Here is a 16,352-nt window from a genome sequence, read left to right on the forward strand (position 1 = left end):
TTGGGTTAATTGATGCAAGAGAAAAATAACAAAGCATTTTCCTTTGCTGGGAACAGGAGCTTACAATGGAATTTTAGACAGGATGTCGGACACAACTGAAGGACGTTTTATTATAAATGAATGATTTCATTCCAAAATGCCATGTATCCATGTTGGGAAAAAAATGTTAGCTGATGCTCATTGTTCAATAGTTTAAAAGACACAGACAATAACATCCTCTAAAATCATACTATTTTGTAAGGCTCAAGATAGCTGACAACTTCAATAATTGTAAATAATTAGTTTTATCTCCATGCCATCACTCATTTTATTAGACTAGGTGTCACATTTTTCAAATGGATATCTCATTTTGGAATTAAACCATTCAATAAACAAATAAATAGTAGATCTCAGTGGTAATTGCAGTGATGTGGGGCTGTTATCGGCTTGGTAGACTGACACCTAATAATGACACCTATTGCTAATTATCTTCTCCTTGATCTAATTGTGGTTGCAGCTAGGGTCTGTGGGAGCTGATGAAAGTCAGAGGTGGGGGCACAGCAAGGGTGTTCTGGGTAAAAATTGTAGATCTGACTCAACTCAGATCTGTCAGGCTGTCCAGTAGTGGTGAATTGATTCATTTAATTAATATGACTCATTTGATTCACCTCTCCAAAAATGAGAATTCATGGCCAACTCTATTACAGTTCACCACCGCCCCTCTCCTGCCCCAACACAATGAGCAAAGAAGCTCATTTACTATGCTGCAACCATATTCACCCAAGCCAAATAGCCTGCAGTCTAATCACAGGAATGAGTGGAACATCCTTAGTTATCTTGGCCTTAAGTAGGTCAAGTCACATTTCAAATCACAATGATGAATTTAGTAAACTAGGCGTACCCTCCAAGCTGCCATAATTTAGGTCTTCATATTACTAACCACAAAAATTCAATAATGGCTGGCAGTAGGAATAGTAGTTGGGATTGGCTCGTACAAACTACTGTACTCGATAGAGGCCATGCAGGCAGTGGCGAGGCTGATGCAAATCTTATTCAGAAAGTTGATGAACATTATGTTAGATTTGTTCAGTAAAAGTAATTAATGACCTGAATGAAACAATTTCTGGTCTAACTTTCAACTAAACTCAGATGAATTTGTAACTCATTCACACTCTGGCTGATCTGTCCAGTCACCTGGTGGGCTGGAATACTTTGAGTGAGACATTTTAACATTTGTGAATTAGTGCGTGATCTGGAACCGCCTCCAGAGAGCATCCAGATACACTGATGTCATCGGCAAGGCAGGTTGGCCACAGATTGTCTTTATCTGAGAGTTGAATTGAGACTATTGATCTCAAGACCCCTAGTTAAGTGATTCATTCTATTTGTTCAGTGCAAGTGATTCAGTAGTTTTGAGTGGCCTGAAAGAAGCAATGTGCGATCTGATTCAGCAAGTGCATTGCTAAGTGCTTCGCCCACTGGCCAGTTTGTTCAGTCATGACTCGTGTACAAGTCATCTGGTGGGCTGGACTACCTTGAGAATTCAAAATGAACAAGTTTAATCATTTGTGAGATAGTGAGTGATATGGACCAGTTCCTATAGAGGCATACAGTATGTCTTCTTGTCTAATGTTGATGTTGATTGAAATTTTCATCATTTTATGATTTCATCATAAACTAAGAAAGCTGTATTTGTGAACTGAATGAAATCACTCACTTAAAACAATTGTGAGCAAAACATGATTCATTTGTAAGGGGACCATCTCTTACTTATTCAAGAGATATCAATCCAACTGCGCATTGCGCATGCTGAAGTTCAGTACACTTGAGGTTGCGCGTCAGGAAGCCACAACACATTTCCTTGTTTTTTTCTAGTGATCTACTTTCCTGATAAGCAGTCTAAAAATATTCTGAAACAACATGTCACTAAAAATCCCCATTGAGGAGCATCATGGATCACACCTTATTTGGATAGACCAATGTTGATACTCAACGTCCTGTGTCACTAAAGTCTACTGAGTTATGTTAGTGATGCTCATAATTGTGTGAAAAGTAGTCTATAGATATTCAGTGTCTGGGCTAGGGTTTGCGTTGGGTTTAGAGTTAGGCTAAGGTCAGGGTTAGGGTAACATAGTCTGTGAAGATACACTAAATGACCAAAGTGACACTTTGTTGAACATCTACTTTTTGTCACCTGATAGTTAGTTGAGTATCAACATTGGACATTTGAGGCTGGCTGGCATGTTTGGAGACAATTTATGATTGCAGACTAAGCTCAAATATCTATACTGTTCATATTAACTTGATAATTTTATTAAGTATATTCCATTATGATTCAATTTATTTAAACTTCATTAATCCCCTTAGAGACAACTGATTTAATGGCCAACACAAACTGGTGCTTTGAAAGTACTTCCCTAATCATGGAAAACTATGCCCAGCGTTATTTTGCTGAAATGCTTGCTTGTGGTGAAATAAAAGCATAAACCTAACCAATGCTCGTTCTCTTTGATTTTTCACAAACATTCCAGCAATGCATTCATAACACTGTTGTTGTTTTCGGTCCAATTGTAAGCAGAAATTGTCAAAAGCTTCTTCAGTCTCTCACTTTTGTGTCTAGACTGTTCAGATAAATGTATTCCTGTATTAAATACATGGCTGTTTCAGTGTGTTGTGTTACTAATAAGTAAGTGAAAAACCACAATACATGTGCAGACACACAAATACAGCCACAAATACAGAGACACAGATACAGAGACACACACAGTTCTGAGTGAGGGGATAGTAGGAACAAGCTAATCCCTCTTTCACACCCATCTGCTGACCGATGTGAATCTAAGGCCCTGGTTTTGCCTGGCGTATTGTGGGCCAGACAATCACATCCAGCAGGCTCAGAGGCGCTCACGAGTCACTGCACACAGACATGGTGGTCATGTGACTTGGGTGAAGTTGCCATCTAGTCACATGACCAGGGATTTTTTTTTTTACTTATTTATTTTAACCAGGGGAAGGGTTCTGCTGCATCTGTACAGGTGCATTTCCTGGCATGGGACTGCCCCAGTATTCCTCAAGAGGGGTGTAACAAGATCTAAACACAGCGAAGGATGCGATTCTTTCTAAATGGGAGTAGTGTTTTCCAAGATGATTAATTTCCTATTTGCAAGTCATGAGCGGTCACCCAGTGGTTTGCAGATTAAAGATATCAGCCATGTGCAATGTGCTTCTTCAGCAGCCTTATAAGATCCCCGTTATGGGAGTTTCTGAAACAAGAAGCAGAATGCCATATTTGCAAATGTTCACACTAACCCAAGGTCTTAGTCTTGCAACTTTCAACATATGCTTAGTGTTGGGATTTACAGCACAGTAGAGCCATCTCATTGTAGCGAGAAAGAAAATAGTTGTGGTGTCAGTGAGGTTGAGACAGTGTCGTGGTGTGTGACTGGTTGTCATTTCCTCAGTACCCTTGCAACCACTAAGAAGCAACCGCTAAGAGTTTTCAAGGCCAGTCTTAACCCAGATGACAAATGTTATGTCCATTTCTGACACGGCAAGTATGAAGTTCCCTATCTTCAATTTATGTGGAAAAGGTGGCAGTGTAAACCAAGGAATGGAGGGGGACTGGTATTCTTTTGCACCCTTTATAGAGGACACTTCCTAGTGTTTCATGGAAATTTCCTTTGGCACAGCTAACATGGCTTCCATAGAGTTTTGATAATGTTTTTATGTGGACAGAACATGAGACTCTGACAGAGTGTTCATCACAACTGCCACTGGAATGTTCATCCAAATGAAGACGTTGCCATGGTAACACATGAGCTGTTTTATCTCTACGGTCTCAGGCAACAAATCAACACTGATTTCCATGACAACATTATCAAACATTCTATGGCAGCCATTGTAAGTGTGCCAGCCAAATGACCGTTCAGGAGTGTAGACTTGAATAGGAATAAGCGTTCAATCAATTCACATTCTATGGTCAAAACACAAGGGAGCGGTGGTATCCTCAAGAGAAGCAGGCTTGAGATTGGGAGGTTGTCATGTTGAATCCCTGGACTCTGGGCAGGGGAACTGAACTGAGTAACTGAAATGCTCGCCATCCTCAAAAACTACTATTTAAGCACTGTTGGCCAACAAAATTAATCCCCAACGACTGCAATGGAGCTGCTTGATGGGCTTTTCTCAATTGTAATTGTTAATGAGAGAGTATGGTGTGCATGCAAGAAAGATTTAAAACACAACACTAGATTGAAAGACCGAACCTACAATGCAACTTTCTTTCCATGACAGTGAATGACTGCTAACTTTCATAACTTTACTTGGTCACCAGGTGGTGGTATAGGCCAAAATAAAATCTGCACAGCCTTACAGCTTGAACTATATGATCATACCTGTTAACAGATGTTTTTTTGGAATGTGAAACATTACCACTCTGGAATCATGTAATTGCCATTTTGTTTTTAAATTGCCATGTATGTTGAACTGTTTTAACCCCTTGCTTGGTAAAGTGTGTTGAGACATTGCAAACTTAAAGCACTTTAAACCTGAAACTTAAAATCTAATTTAGGCTATACAACACTAATTTTTATCCCCCTTATTTCAATTGATAGATTCATACTGCACATACAATTGAATAGGTGCAAACTGTGTTACATTTAGGAAGTGTGCATACCATATGTGTTTAATATGTAGTAGGCCTATATGCATATATTTGATGTGTATGTATGTGTATGTGTATGTGTATGTGTATATATATATGTATATGTATCTGTGTGTAGCAAAAAGGGGGGGAAAAGGAACAAAAGAGGGGGGGAGGATTCAACAACATGGACTCACCGGTGTTACTGTGCTTAATGAGTTAATGATTGTGAAGAATGAATGGGTCACAGATTGAATTTAATGCCTTGATGTACTGTATAATGGAGTAATAAGCCACACTTCCAACCCCCTAGTTGAGCTGTGATGAGCCATTATTTTTCTTTTTACTATTCCTAGTATTACCTCCAGTATTATCACCATTTTCATTAACATTAAAAATAGTGTATTTTGTGTTGCTTGTCTTCAGTGATTCACTGTCATTGTTACATGTAGTTGTGATGTACTGTACTCTTTGTCAGTTGTCATTGTGTTTTAAAATTAGTTAACTATCTATGTCTATGTGCACATTTTGTGTGGAATTACAAAGTGCCGAAGTATGACTAACGCATCCTCTGAATGTAAAGCAACTATTTCTCAAATGTAGTTCAATGTAGTAAATAGTTATTTATAACCTGGATATTTCAATTAACTTTTTATTTTTGATGTTTTATGATGAACCAGATACTTGAGATGAATTTCTGGATACTATACACAACTGCGGCTAACAAGACCATTGTATTCAGAAAGCCATAAACTCATGAATAAACTAGACTGCTCCTCCCCTATGTGTCAGCCCACTCAAAACCAACAAGCCAATGTAACTTGACACAAATCTTCTAAAGCATTGTAAATTCTTTACTTGAGTAAATATGTTTAATGACTATGATGATTGCGTTGCTGTTTATTCATAGTATTCTCAAGACGTAGCATTCATTTCCAAACATGGTGCATTGCTGTGGTTATGGTTATGACTTAACAATCACCTGTGATTTGATTACAAACAGGTGATGTCTGCAAAATAGAATGGCCCTGATGTGATCAAATGCAACACAAATTTGAGACTGGAATGTGTTGCACAGACACAAAGTCGCCAGGTGGTGGCAGAGTTTGTTTTGTTTCTAGCCAGAAAATAATAATGCTGTATACTGTATATTCAGGAACAGGGTAGGAGAAATTATTTTCAAAATACAATCTGCTGCGATTACCTGATTACCTGCTTAAAGTTGCAACTAGCAATGTAATCTGATTATTTTCAGAAACTTTGCCTCAAATATCTTCAGCATCATTAAATGGACAATTTATTCCGGTTTACAGTGGAATTTGGACAGTGGTTTTATCATAATCTATAAGCATTGTTCACCATAATTTCAAGTGGTGTAAAATTGTGTTAATAATCTCATAACCAAAATTCCCTTTACTTTGAAATGTAAGGAATCCAACCCAGTAACTAATCTATTTTTTTTTTTTTTTCAAAAGTACCTATAATCTTATTTTGATGTAGTATTGTAATGCCTGACTTGATGGAAATATTCAATAAATGCAGTCTGTCTAAAAGAATTTGAAAGGTTACCATTCTGTCAGGAGTTCCTTTAAAGGGTCAACAAACAAAGAAAACAACTCAAAGATTTGGATTAGATTGGATGTTTGAGGAAGCTGGAGCGACACAGGTGAGAATTACAGTTGACCTCAAGGGACTTGTGACCTGTTAGGATATACAGAGGGTGGACAAAATAACCAAAGCCTTGACGTAACTAAACCACATTTACAAAGGCAGCTACATAGGCAAATCATATTAAGTTGAATGCCAGTTGCTAGTATGTGTCGGCTTTAAAAGCGGCCTGACAATCATCATTTAGTTGAGTTTTTAAAGCAACATGAGGCAACAAACAGGGTTCTAAAGGGGCCAAACAGCTGGTGTTTGAACTGCTTTGGTCTCAAAATTGCAAAATTATTTGAAGTTGCAAGGAGAACAGTCTCAAAATCATGACAACATATACCAAACACAAACTAAATCAGCAAAGAGCAACAGCGGTCTCAAGCCTCAAAATTGACCACAGACTTGAATCAACACCTCTGTGACAGTCTCAACAAAAACCTGTTAGTTTCACAGACCTGGAAACCCTCTGTACCCAAGGCCACCACACAATAATACATAACCTGGTGTATAAATGGCACACAACCTGGACCCCTGAGCAGTGAAAACACTAATACGGATGGATGAATTGTCTTTAATCCCTTTTCCTACATTCAGACAGGTTTACATTTGGAGAAAGCCAAAGGATCCCTTCAGCTCACAACGTCCATTACCAACTGTTAAACACATTGGTGGATCTGGAATAGTCTGGGCAGTCTTCTCATGGGAGTCGTTAAGTCCAATGATTGCTCTGTACGCCATAACTGCCAAGCAATATGAGGCAATTTTACACCCTATGGTGCAAAACATGTTCCCATATTCCCATAGTTAAAGGCCCAGACACATAGCTTAACAAACTCAAGAGGGTTTCATGATCTTCAGGATGAGGTAACGCCTTCCACGGCCTCCCCAATTGCCAGATCTAAACATTACTGAACCTTTATGAGAAGTTGTGGAGTGCAAAGTGTGAAGTAGATTTCCACCTCTGCATCTGTCAAAAAACTGGAGGTTTTACTTCTTGAAGACGGTCCAACTTCCCACTACACACAGTTCAGGACTTGTATGACAGCATTCCAAGGTGGACTGAAGCTGCGTGAAGGCAAAGGGAGGCCATAGTCCTTACTGGTAGACGTTTCCATTATTTTTCCACCGATTAGTAGGGATGTATTTCAATAGTTTCAATTAGATGAATCTACACAGGATGTTTGTTGTTTTAATGAGCTCAATTATACATGCAAAATATGCACAGGTTAAGGAGGCGGGAGTACTCCTGGACAAGAGTTGAGTGGCATTTGTTCAGTTTTATTCAACAGTATATAGAGCAATGCAGATGTTATTATTTTCTCCTAAACGATAGGATGACCCAGCTTAAGCGGTTGCTTGTTTGACTGCTTTGGCACTGAAATGCAAAAGGCTGACATATAGAGGTCATTGGCCGGTAAGACATTTTGATGAGAAATTAAAAATGATTACTGAATATAACTGAGTCTGAGTCAATGTGTCATTTCAGATCAAAAAGATTTCTGAAGCCAAAACATCAGTCTGGCCCTGCCAAATACTACTGTACATCTCCTACACTTACGAAAAGTTCAAAAAGCTCAAACACAGATCAAACAAAAAAAATCTCACATTATAAAGAATTTATTGCAGGCAAACAATGCTATAAATAATATTTACAAACTATAAAACAACATTCCTTTTTATGGGTTCCACAAATTGCTGGTAAACAGTCTTTAAGTCTGGACTTAAAATCAATCCCCGTTGCAGTTGAATAGGTCACACTGACCGTTAAAAAACTACAAGAGGGGTAGATATTTAAAGCTACATTCAGGAGACAAATTGGATGCATACCGTGCATCGTGAAACATATTCTGTCAACAAAATTTCTTAAAATGTTAATTTGAACCCCCAAAAGGAAGAGCAAAAAAAAAAAAAGAACGGTTTTGCCTGTGTTTACTGGCCAGTCTGACTGAATTTAAGTATTTGTGTTTGTTAGTTCTATAAACCACCTTCCAAAATGCATAGCCTTTAATAGGGTGCTTGACTTAAGATTTACAATGAACAAATAGCCTTGAACACAGCCTTGAATATTGGCAACCCGATAAGAGACACAAATTCATAACACTGGAGATAGAATATGACTGTATATGCACTGTATGTAGAAAAACAAGCATCTCTTCCATCTACACTGCATTTCACAGAGAGATTTTCCATCTCCAAAATGTTGTACTTGTGTCCCTCGCAATGACCCCCTGATATAGTCTTCTGGCTCAAAGTTTTTTTTTGCTTAAAAAAACAAAACAAAACCAAAAGTTAGTATTAAATTATGCACACATTTGATGAAACTTATCTGCCATTCAGAAAAGAACGCTCAAACTCCACAGCACACAGTTTCCCTCATGGCATAAGGTTTAAGAGTGAAGGAAAGAAGTGTTTCTAAAATAATTAAAAACAACAAAAAGAGAACTTCAAGTCAGAATAGTCTGAATACCTCAACATTGAGAATAATTATCCTGTTGATTGTTGCCCCATTTTCTAACCAACATTGCCAGAACAAAAACAAACTGAAGTGTCGGGAAGTGTAAACTATGCACAGCTTTTTTTGTTAAAATGCTTGCTTGCGGTAAAATAAAAAGCAGAAACCTATCCAATGCAAGTTTTCTTTGATTTTCCCCCCCATCACAAACATCCCAGCAAGCCGAGTAGAAAAGGTACAGTTATGTGCCTGTTCAGTCTCTCACAGCTCTCTCTCTCTCATGTCATTGTCGTCGTTTTCTCTCCGATTCTAAACAAAAGCTCTCATAAGCTTCTTCGATCTCAGGCTCCATCTCATCGTCATAGTCGCATCTGTGAACACAAAAAAGGAGTGATTTTGAGTCACCGATTTCACTTTGGGCTCTACACCTTTCAGACAAATGTGTTCCTGTGTAGGAGCGCACGGCTGTTCCGACGCTTCGAGTAACTGCTAAACGAGGATTAACACGACCAACGTGCAGGTGCATGTTACATACACACAGAGACACACAAACACAAGCACACTGGCAGAAACACACACACACACACACACACACACACACACACACACACAGAGTTCTGAGTGAGTGGACAGTAGGAGCAAGCTTAGCCCTCTTTCACACCCATCTGCTGACTAATCTGAATCTAAGGCCCTGGTTGCCCCTGTTGCATTGTGGGGCAGTCAATCACATCCACCAAGCTCAGAGGGGCCCACAGGTCAATGTCCGCACACAGACATGGTCATGTGACCAGTGTGAAGTTGCCATCCAGTCACATGACCAGAGTCACAGAGTTTAACTTCTATATATTCTATATCTATTGTGGTCAGAATGAAATCAAAATAGAATGACAGACAGCCCAGATGATTCCTGAAAATCAGTGTGTTAGCAGTAATTAGCATTTAGTTTGCCATCCAGGAAATTAGCAAACCATAGTCATGCATGAAAAACTTAGTGCTTGAGTTTCATTCAATCTGGCCATACCCAGCATATGACAATGGCATCAGTTAGCCAGTGACCCTGGTGACCCAGAGAGTATTACGCAATTGTCTCTACAGAGTAGCACTCTACCACAGATGGGGGGGGGCTGGCCTTTGCAATATGCACAGACTACTAGAATTATCCCAACTCTTCACTGTGATTACACTGTGATTGCATGCTTAGTATTTGTACTCATTACATTATATTACATTGCATTACATTACGTCATTTAGCAGATGTTTTTGTTTTTTGTGTGTACTCACGTGTCACTTCCACTTCCATTTTCCTCATAAAGGTCAGGGAAATAGTCCTCTCGGTCCAGAATCTCTTGGTATTTCTCAGAATATTCTGCAAAAGCAGAGAGAGCAACATACATAAGTTGCTGCAACATGGCTGAAAATTTTTTCTGTGTAAACAGGAGTGGCAAACTTTTTGGACATGAGATCCACGTTATCAATGACTAGGGTGAGGTGACTTACCTGTGCCAGGCAAGCAGATACAGTAAAAAGTATGACTATTCATAACAAGAATTATGCAAGCAGGGAATAAATAAATATAATTTCATTCTAATAATAAAGAACTGCTTCTGGCTATTTGAGGACACAATTTATAAACTGGTATTTGTATCTAAAATAATATTTAAAAATATAGCCGCAAGCAGCCATTAGTGGTGTCCAAGCCTATGGGGTGAATGATTTGACAGAGAGAATATAAGCTATGGAAAAGTTCGACATCTCAACGATACAACATTCCGGTAATAGTGCTGCAACTGCAGGTGAAATGTTGCCCAACATATTTTCATTTGGAGAAATTGCCAATTTGTCCTGATTGTGCTGCTATACAGCATGACCAAATGTGGTTCGATGCACTTTGAGGCCCCTTGCAGACAGGTAGGCCTGTGTGAAGTTTGGATGGTCGAGCGTTAAGCATTTAGAAAATATATCCCCCCCTCCTGTTTGTGTGTCTTCATCATCAAATTTATTTATGCATCAAGGCCAAACAGTTATGAGTGTCAAAAGTCTGACCATGGAGAGGTGAGATCATTCTCAACTATTGTCTGGTTCCAACCTGTTCCATCTTTTTACGCTTCTATTTTTTCTACTTACGCGAGTAAATGCACCATTTACAACCCAATATTTGGGTGCAATATCTCTATTAACCACACAATAGTTGAGAATGATCCCATCTCTTCATGGTGCCCGTGATCAATCAGCAGGCACAATGTGATTGACATGTAGACTGACCTGTAGATTGCAAACCCCAGGCTGCCCGCCCCTGGTCTGAAGACATCAAAGATACCTTGAACATGTTTAAAATGCTCACCTGGGTCTGCTGCTGTAAAAGGAGTGCCATCTGCCGTGTAGAACGTGGGCTCATTCTGAGAGGGGAAAACATACTGCAATGACCACCAGAAAAACAGTGACCATAAAAATTGTGAAAAAGGGGGAGCGTGGTCCATATCACACTCACCATGAAGTAATTGGGGTCATTGTCTGGCGTGGCGTTGCTGGCTGCAGCAGCAGCATGCACTCTGCCCCAGTCACTGGATCTCAACTCCACTAGTTTCAAAAGCATCTGTCTTACATCCCTGAGGAGAAACGAGTAGTCCTATCACAAAATTATACACAGGGTTTCCATTAGGGTGAGACCGATATATCAGGCCAATATCGGCCATTTATTATGCGGTGGAAATCGGCCGGAAATCGTGTCGTCCACCACCGACATGATGGATGCTCCTCCCTGACCACAGCTATATAAAATTTAAAGGCCTAATGCGTCCTAAAGGTATAGTAGGTCATCCTGCCTTTAAGAGCTGTTAACCCTAAAAAAAATTGAGTAAGGGCTTCAATGGAGATTTTTAGGGGGCTTTTAGTTTCAGGGGCTTAATAAAATTCAGGGGGGAAATTTTTTGGCATGAAAATGGTCACATTATAAGATTGAATACTGACACAAAATATTGGCTGTCGGCGACTTATTAAAATATCGGTACATGCAATATATATAACATTGGCCTTCAAGAACTTGTATCGTACAAACATATCACTCCATTGCTGAAGATTCTTCTCAAAAAATACCATGGCAGCAGGTCTATAACAACATAAAATGTGTTTTCACACTGAAAAACATGATTATTTATTACTGTTCCTGACTTCTTTGTGTAATTCCAAAACGTCAAGGCCTGAAAATGGATCAAATTAAATTTCCATACTTATTCATACTTTCCAAACCTACATAAGAACCCTGCATAATAATATATCTGCACACCATAAGCTTCACCAGGCTCCATGCTATCCACTTAAAATTAGCTTAAACAAAAACCAACCCAGCACTTGCACAAGACAGAGTCACATAGACATACACACACCTGCTGCAGGTGGCATCCAGTACAATGTTTTCTATTCTGTGGACCAGCTCTTGCATGTCTGATTTCCCACTGTCTTTCCACGCGTCCTCCAGGATCGAGCCTGTCAGCTGCAAAGCAAAAACACATTCTCATTACCCATCCTCCCTCAGCAGTAAAACTACCTGGCAGGCCTGAAGTACCATGTGACCACTGACTGTAAGTGTTGTCTGAGGAAGTTTTGTGACCTTAAGCAGTTTGACAGCACAGATGAGGTTTGAATCCACCGGATTGGAGAAAAGACTGTTTAGCAGGTCTCTCAGAGCAGTGAGGAGGATCTCAGCTCGATTCGGAGGCCCTTTCCCACTCTTCACCTGAACAAACACAAAACAGTTCTTCTCAAACTCACCAAATGACCGGCTGACACAATGGAAAGGTTAAATTTACTCTTGCAGATGAAAAAAAAAGATAGAAAAAAAGATTTAAGAAAAACCCTAACAGATAACCAGACAAGTGAGTGGGACCGCCTACCTCCAGGTTAAGGTAGAGCTCTCCCAGGAAGAGCACAAAGGAGTGGAATTTCTTCTGAGTCTCCGGCTCTCCTCGTACTGCTGCATCCCTCTGCTCAAACTCTGTCCGACATCTATAGCAGACACACACAGACAAGAGTGAGTGATTGATAAGAAAGTGGAGGATAAAAAGAGGTGAATGAAAAAAAACAAAAACAAAACATATGATGCAGATTAGCCACATATGAATCAGGGTAAGAAATTTACTTTTTTTCAGAGGACTGATTTTTAGGGGGATTTTTTTTTTTTTTTAACTTGACTTAACGATGAAATTATACACATATTATATGCTTTGCATACTGGCAAATAGCCACTCAATTTGCACCACTACAGTTTGTTTCATTTTAAATCATAATATTTCATGTGTCCCCCACTTCTTTCCCACTACTGGAAACTCCTGATGCCGTTTTCCCCACTCTGTGCCCAGCCAATCCATCTTCCACCCCTCCATTGTTGAGTTTTTTTTTTGTTTTTTTTTACCATATTGGTTGTTTTGTTTTGTTTGTTATTGACGCAGTGGTTTTTGTGGGGTCGGCATTTTCTTCTACTGCTGCCTGCAGCCCCGAGTGGTGCCAACATTTTCTGCTGCTTCAGGCTGCATACTCGGTTGTTTTCTGATAAGTAAAACGTTCCATTTTTCTCATCCATGTTTTTCCCCGCCATTTTAAAGTTCACGGGTATTTTGTGAACTTTCAATGGCATTTTTACTCCGAGCCCTCGTTATTTTCTGATCCTGATATGAACATAAGTGGAAGTGTGTCAAAATTTAAAGAAAATTCACCTTTTCAGGAGCAGCTGACGAAAGGTGCCGCTCGGTGGGCTGACAGTGAGGTGATGGGACAGGTAGTTACAGAGCCTGGCACCCGTGTAAGAGAAGTTTGGAATGGCAGTAGACTGCAATGAAAAATAAACTTAATACCCGTGGGAGCATATGAATCTACTCCAATCTAATATTGAATATAATCATACATTCTGACAGAAATATGTACATCTATACTTTATGTGTGGGTGTGCTGTGTTTAGAGGGGTTTGGTACACAAATGGATCATTACATTTTTAAACAATGAACAAAATGAGGACTGACAGAGTGTCTCCAAACCTGTGTATAGATCAGCTCCACCAGCTCCTGCAGCGTCTCTTCAGTAGTAACCCAGGAATTGAGCATGCTAGTTATGTAATCAATGTCCGACTCAAAGGACCCTGGTGAGGAGCTAAGGTGGCCAAGGAAGTCTGCGACCATATCAGCCAATGTTGGCTCACCGTAATAGTTTTCACTGTCATCATAAAAATTGGGGTCCTACAAAGAAAGAAGGTGGGAATAAAAACAGATGGTAAACTAAATGGTGATTTCCAGTCGTTTATCATAGCAACGCAACATTTTTGAATAAGTAACACCAGTTGTCAAGATTTATATGATTTTCTGATCTTTCTGAAGCTAACCAACACAGCTCCTACCCACATTTAATCCCTAGCTGACACATCAGAAAGTAAGAGAGAACCTCTACCATATAATCTGCCTCATGAAATCCTCTAAAAATAAGCACAAGGAATAGTAGATGTGTCAGGACAAAGCCAGTGATGGTCTAGAAAACCCCCTTACTTCATATTGGGTACATCCAGAGGGGACAAACTCTGGAGCGCTGGCTGAAAGTTTCGATGACTTGACCAAAGCATCCACATTACACCCTTTGAATGCAGATGTGCTGTTGTTGTATGCACTTTGTTGAGGTTTGCTCTGTCTTCTAGCGTCTGAAGGAGAAAAACAAAAACAAAAAAATGTGCTTACTCTGTGATTTTCTATGTGACACCACTCATTCCAAAAGGGGAAATTCTCTTTTCTCTTGCCTCCCTAAAAGGGAAGTCGGAGTGCAGGCAGGGTCGGCTACAGAGCAGCTGCCCTCTTGCCCAAGGGCAGTTCAGCAGGGTGAAGCACCTGATCAACACCTGATCTCGCTCCCTACTGCCTACCCAATGCACCCACCCACATCCACACATCCACACACACACACACACACAGACTTGATTGTGCAACAGACCATTTAGCTATGACTGCCAATTTCATCCCTGTCCCCACTGCTCAAGGAAGTGGATTCCTGTTTAGCTAACGTTAGGTAGCCATTGTCAGCTCTATAATCACAGATATGAAGCGAGCAAGACAGTCTAACTGTGGCACTTTAGCTGTTAAGCAAACTAGCTAGACATGTGACATTTGAGTGAGAGCTTTATTTAGATGTTGTGGTTGCACACGCGAACCAACAATCCAACAGGTGCATGTCGCAAAGGCCAAAATGCTAATTAAGGTTAGCTAATGCTACCTAGCAACTAGCTAATGTTAGCTACAAACCTACAGATTGGTGGACCAGGTTAAACGCGGACCAGGTTAACCGCGCAAGCTGCAACACTTCTCAGATAAAATTATCGATCAAAGAAAAATTGATAACTATTAATTCTGGATGAAGGCCAAATACAGTTTGTGCGCTGCTAGTGTTGACAGTAACGTTAGATAGTTAATCGATCCAGCAAGCACAATCAGAATCGAATCTGAAAGTGGCTAACGTTTACGTTGGCGGCATCCTACCTCCACAAGCTAAGTCGTTGGTCGTGCTAATGTTGTTCTCGGCTAAAGGTGGCGATGTTCGTGGCTGTCTCAGGGGTTCCCTCTGATTGAAAAGCGATGTTTTGGTGTCTCCATCTCCAGCACTCGAGAGGCCGGGGCTTGTTGGATGTGTGCGGGCTCTCCCTGCCCCGGGAGCTCGGTCGAAATTCTCGTTCATGACTGCTAGTTTGTCAGGGCGCTCAGGGCACGACACCGAGCAGCATCTGAAAATGACGGAATCCTATTAACGTAACCAAAGCCTGCTTCGTTCAACGGGAAATGTTTGTGCTTTACCACAACACAGCGCGCCCTATCTCTCTTTCATGTTGACGTTTTCTCGTTCGTATAGGTATACAGTACACAACTTTTTTTTTTTTTTTTTTTTTGTTAAAATAAGGCCCACTTCCTTTAACAACAAAATCGCTGTCACAGATTATCCATGATAGTGTCTAACGTCAAGGCGAGGCTGTCGGCCTCTAGTGGCGAGGAGTGGGAGTTCACAGCCATAGAAAAAAAGAGAAACCTTTTTAATGTTACAGAACACTTTGTTGAGTAACTTAAATAACCTCATATTGATCTAACATATTTGCCATAGCAAGAGGAGTGAGCTGATTGGATTTAATTGACATACCCCTGACCGCCTTATAGAACTCCAGTCACAAAGGCAGAAAGACACACACATTTCACACGGCAAACACACACACACACACACACACACACACACACACACACACACACACACACACACACACACACTCACACACTCGCAGATTCAGGACCTATGGGACCCCTCAAAAGTGCCTCTCTCCCCCAGCTCACTCAGTAGCTGCCCACTACAAACATGTGTGTTGCACCAGACCTCTCAGTGTAAGTATTCATTAGTTGTTTTTAGCCTCCAGTCATTTTCCACTTGTTTCCCAAAGCTGGATCACATTATGCCAAAGAGAATTCCCGTTCCAGAAATGTGGAGACCCACTTTGATAAAAGATTACTGCCCTTATTTTCTGTTATTGCCCTTTTTCCCCCATGCCAGTGTCTTGGAGGAAGTTCAAACAGTCACAAGTCTTGGGAATGCACAGGATGACAAATGACAAAGCTTTGGTAT

At 40.3% G+C, this 16,352-nt stretch overlaps 1 protein-coding gene across 1 annotated transcript; it reads right to left on the reverse strand.

Annotated features, from left to right (window-relative positions):
• Nucleotides 1–6,855: 6,855 nt before the first annotated feature.
• On the reverse strand, nt 6,856–15,606 carry paip1 (poly(A) binding protein interacting protein 1). Its single transcript, XM_071523863.1, has 11 exons — nt 15,230–15,606; nt 14,252–14,400; nt 13,751–13,948; nt 13,433–13,545; nt 12,614–12,725; nt 12,331–12,456; nt 12,107–12,213; nt 11,212–11,329; nt 11,065–11,119; nt 10,005–10,089; nt 6,856–9,094 (listed from the first exon to the last, which is right to left on the reverse strand). The coding sequence occupies exons 1-11, from the start codon at nt 15,423–15,425 to the stop codon at nt 9,007–9,009; spliced, it is 1,347 nt and encodes a 448-aa protein (XP_071379964.1). The 5' UTR covers nt 15,426–15,606; the 3' UTR covers nt 6,856–9,006.
• Between the last annotated feature and the right edge of the window lie 746 nt (nt 15,607–16,352).

The sequence above is a fragment of the Centroberyx affinis genome, unplaced genomic scaffold, assembly GCF_046629955.1.
Source record: "Centroberyx affinis isolate AG114_WGS23_722 - 3 ecotype Tasmania unplaced genomic scaffold, CSIRO-AGI_Caff_v1 ptg001129l_1, whole genome shotgun sequence".
Taxonomy (NCBI): domain Eukaryota; kingdom Metazoa; phylum Chordata; class Actinopteri; order Beryciformes; family Berycidae; genus Centroberyx; species Centroberyx affinis.

Bases quoted from the DNA above. Each gene is read 5' to 3' on its own strand.
- paip1 (XM_071523863.1), bottom strand. From the start codon at position 15,425: ATGAACGAGAATTTCGACCGAGCTCCCGGGGCAGGGAGAGCCCGCACA. The intron at 12,214-12,330 runs GTCACAAAACTT...TTTGCTTTGCAG, and splicing joins GTGCTGTCAAACTGCTTAAG to CTGACAGGCTCGATCCTGGA. The intron at 9,095-10,004 runs GTGAGTACACAC...TTGTGTTCACAG, and splicing joins AATGGAAGTGGAAGTGACAC to ATGCGACTATGACGATGAGA.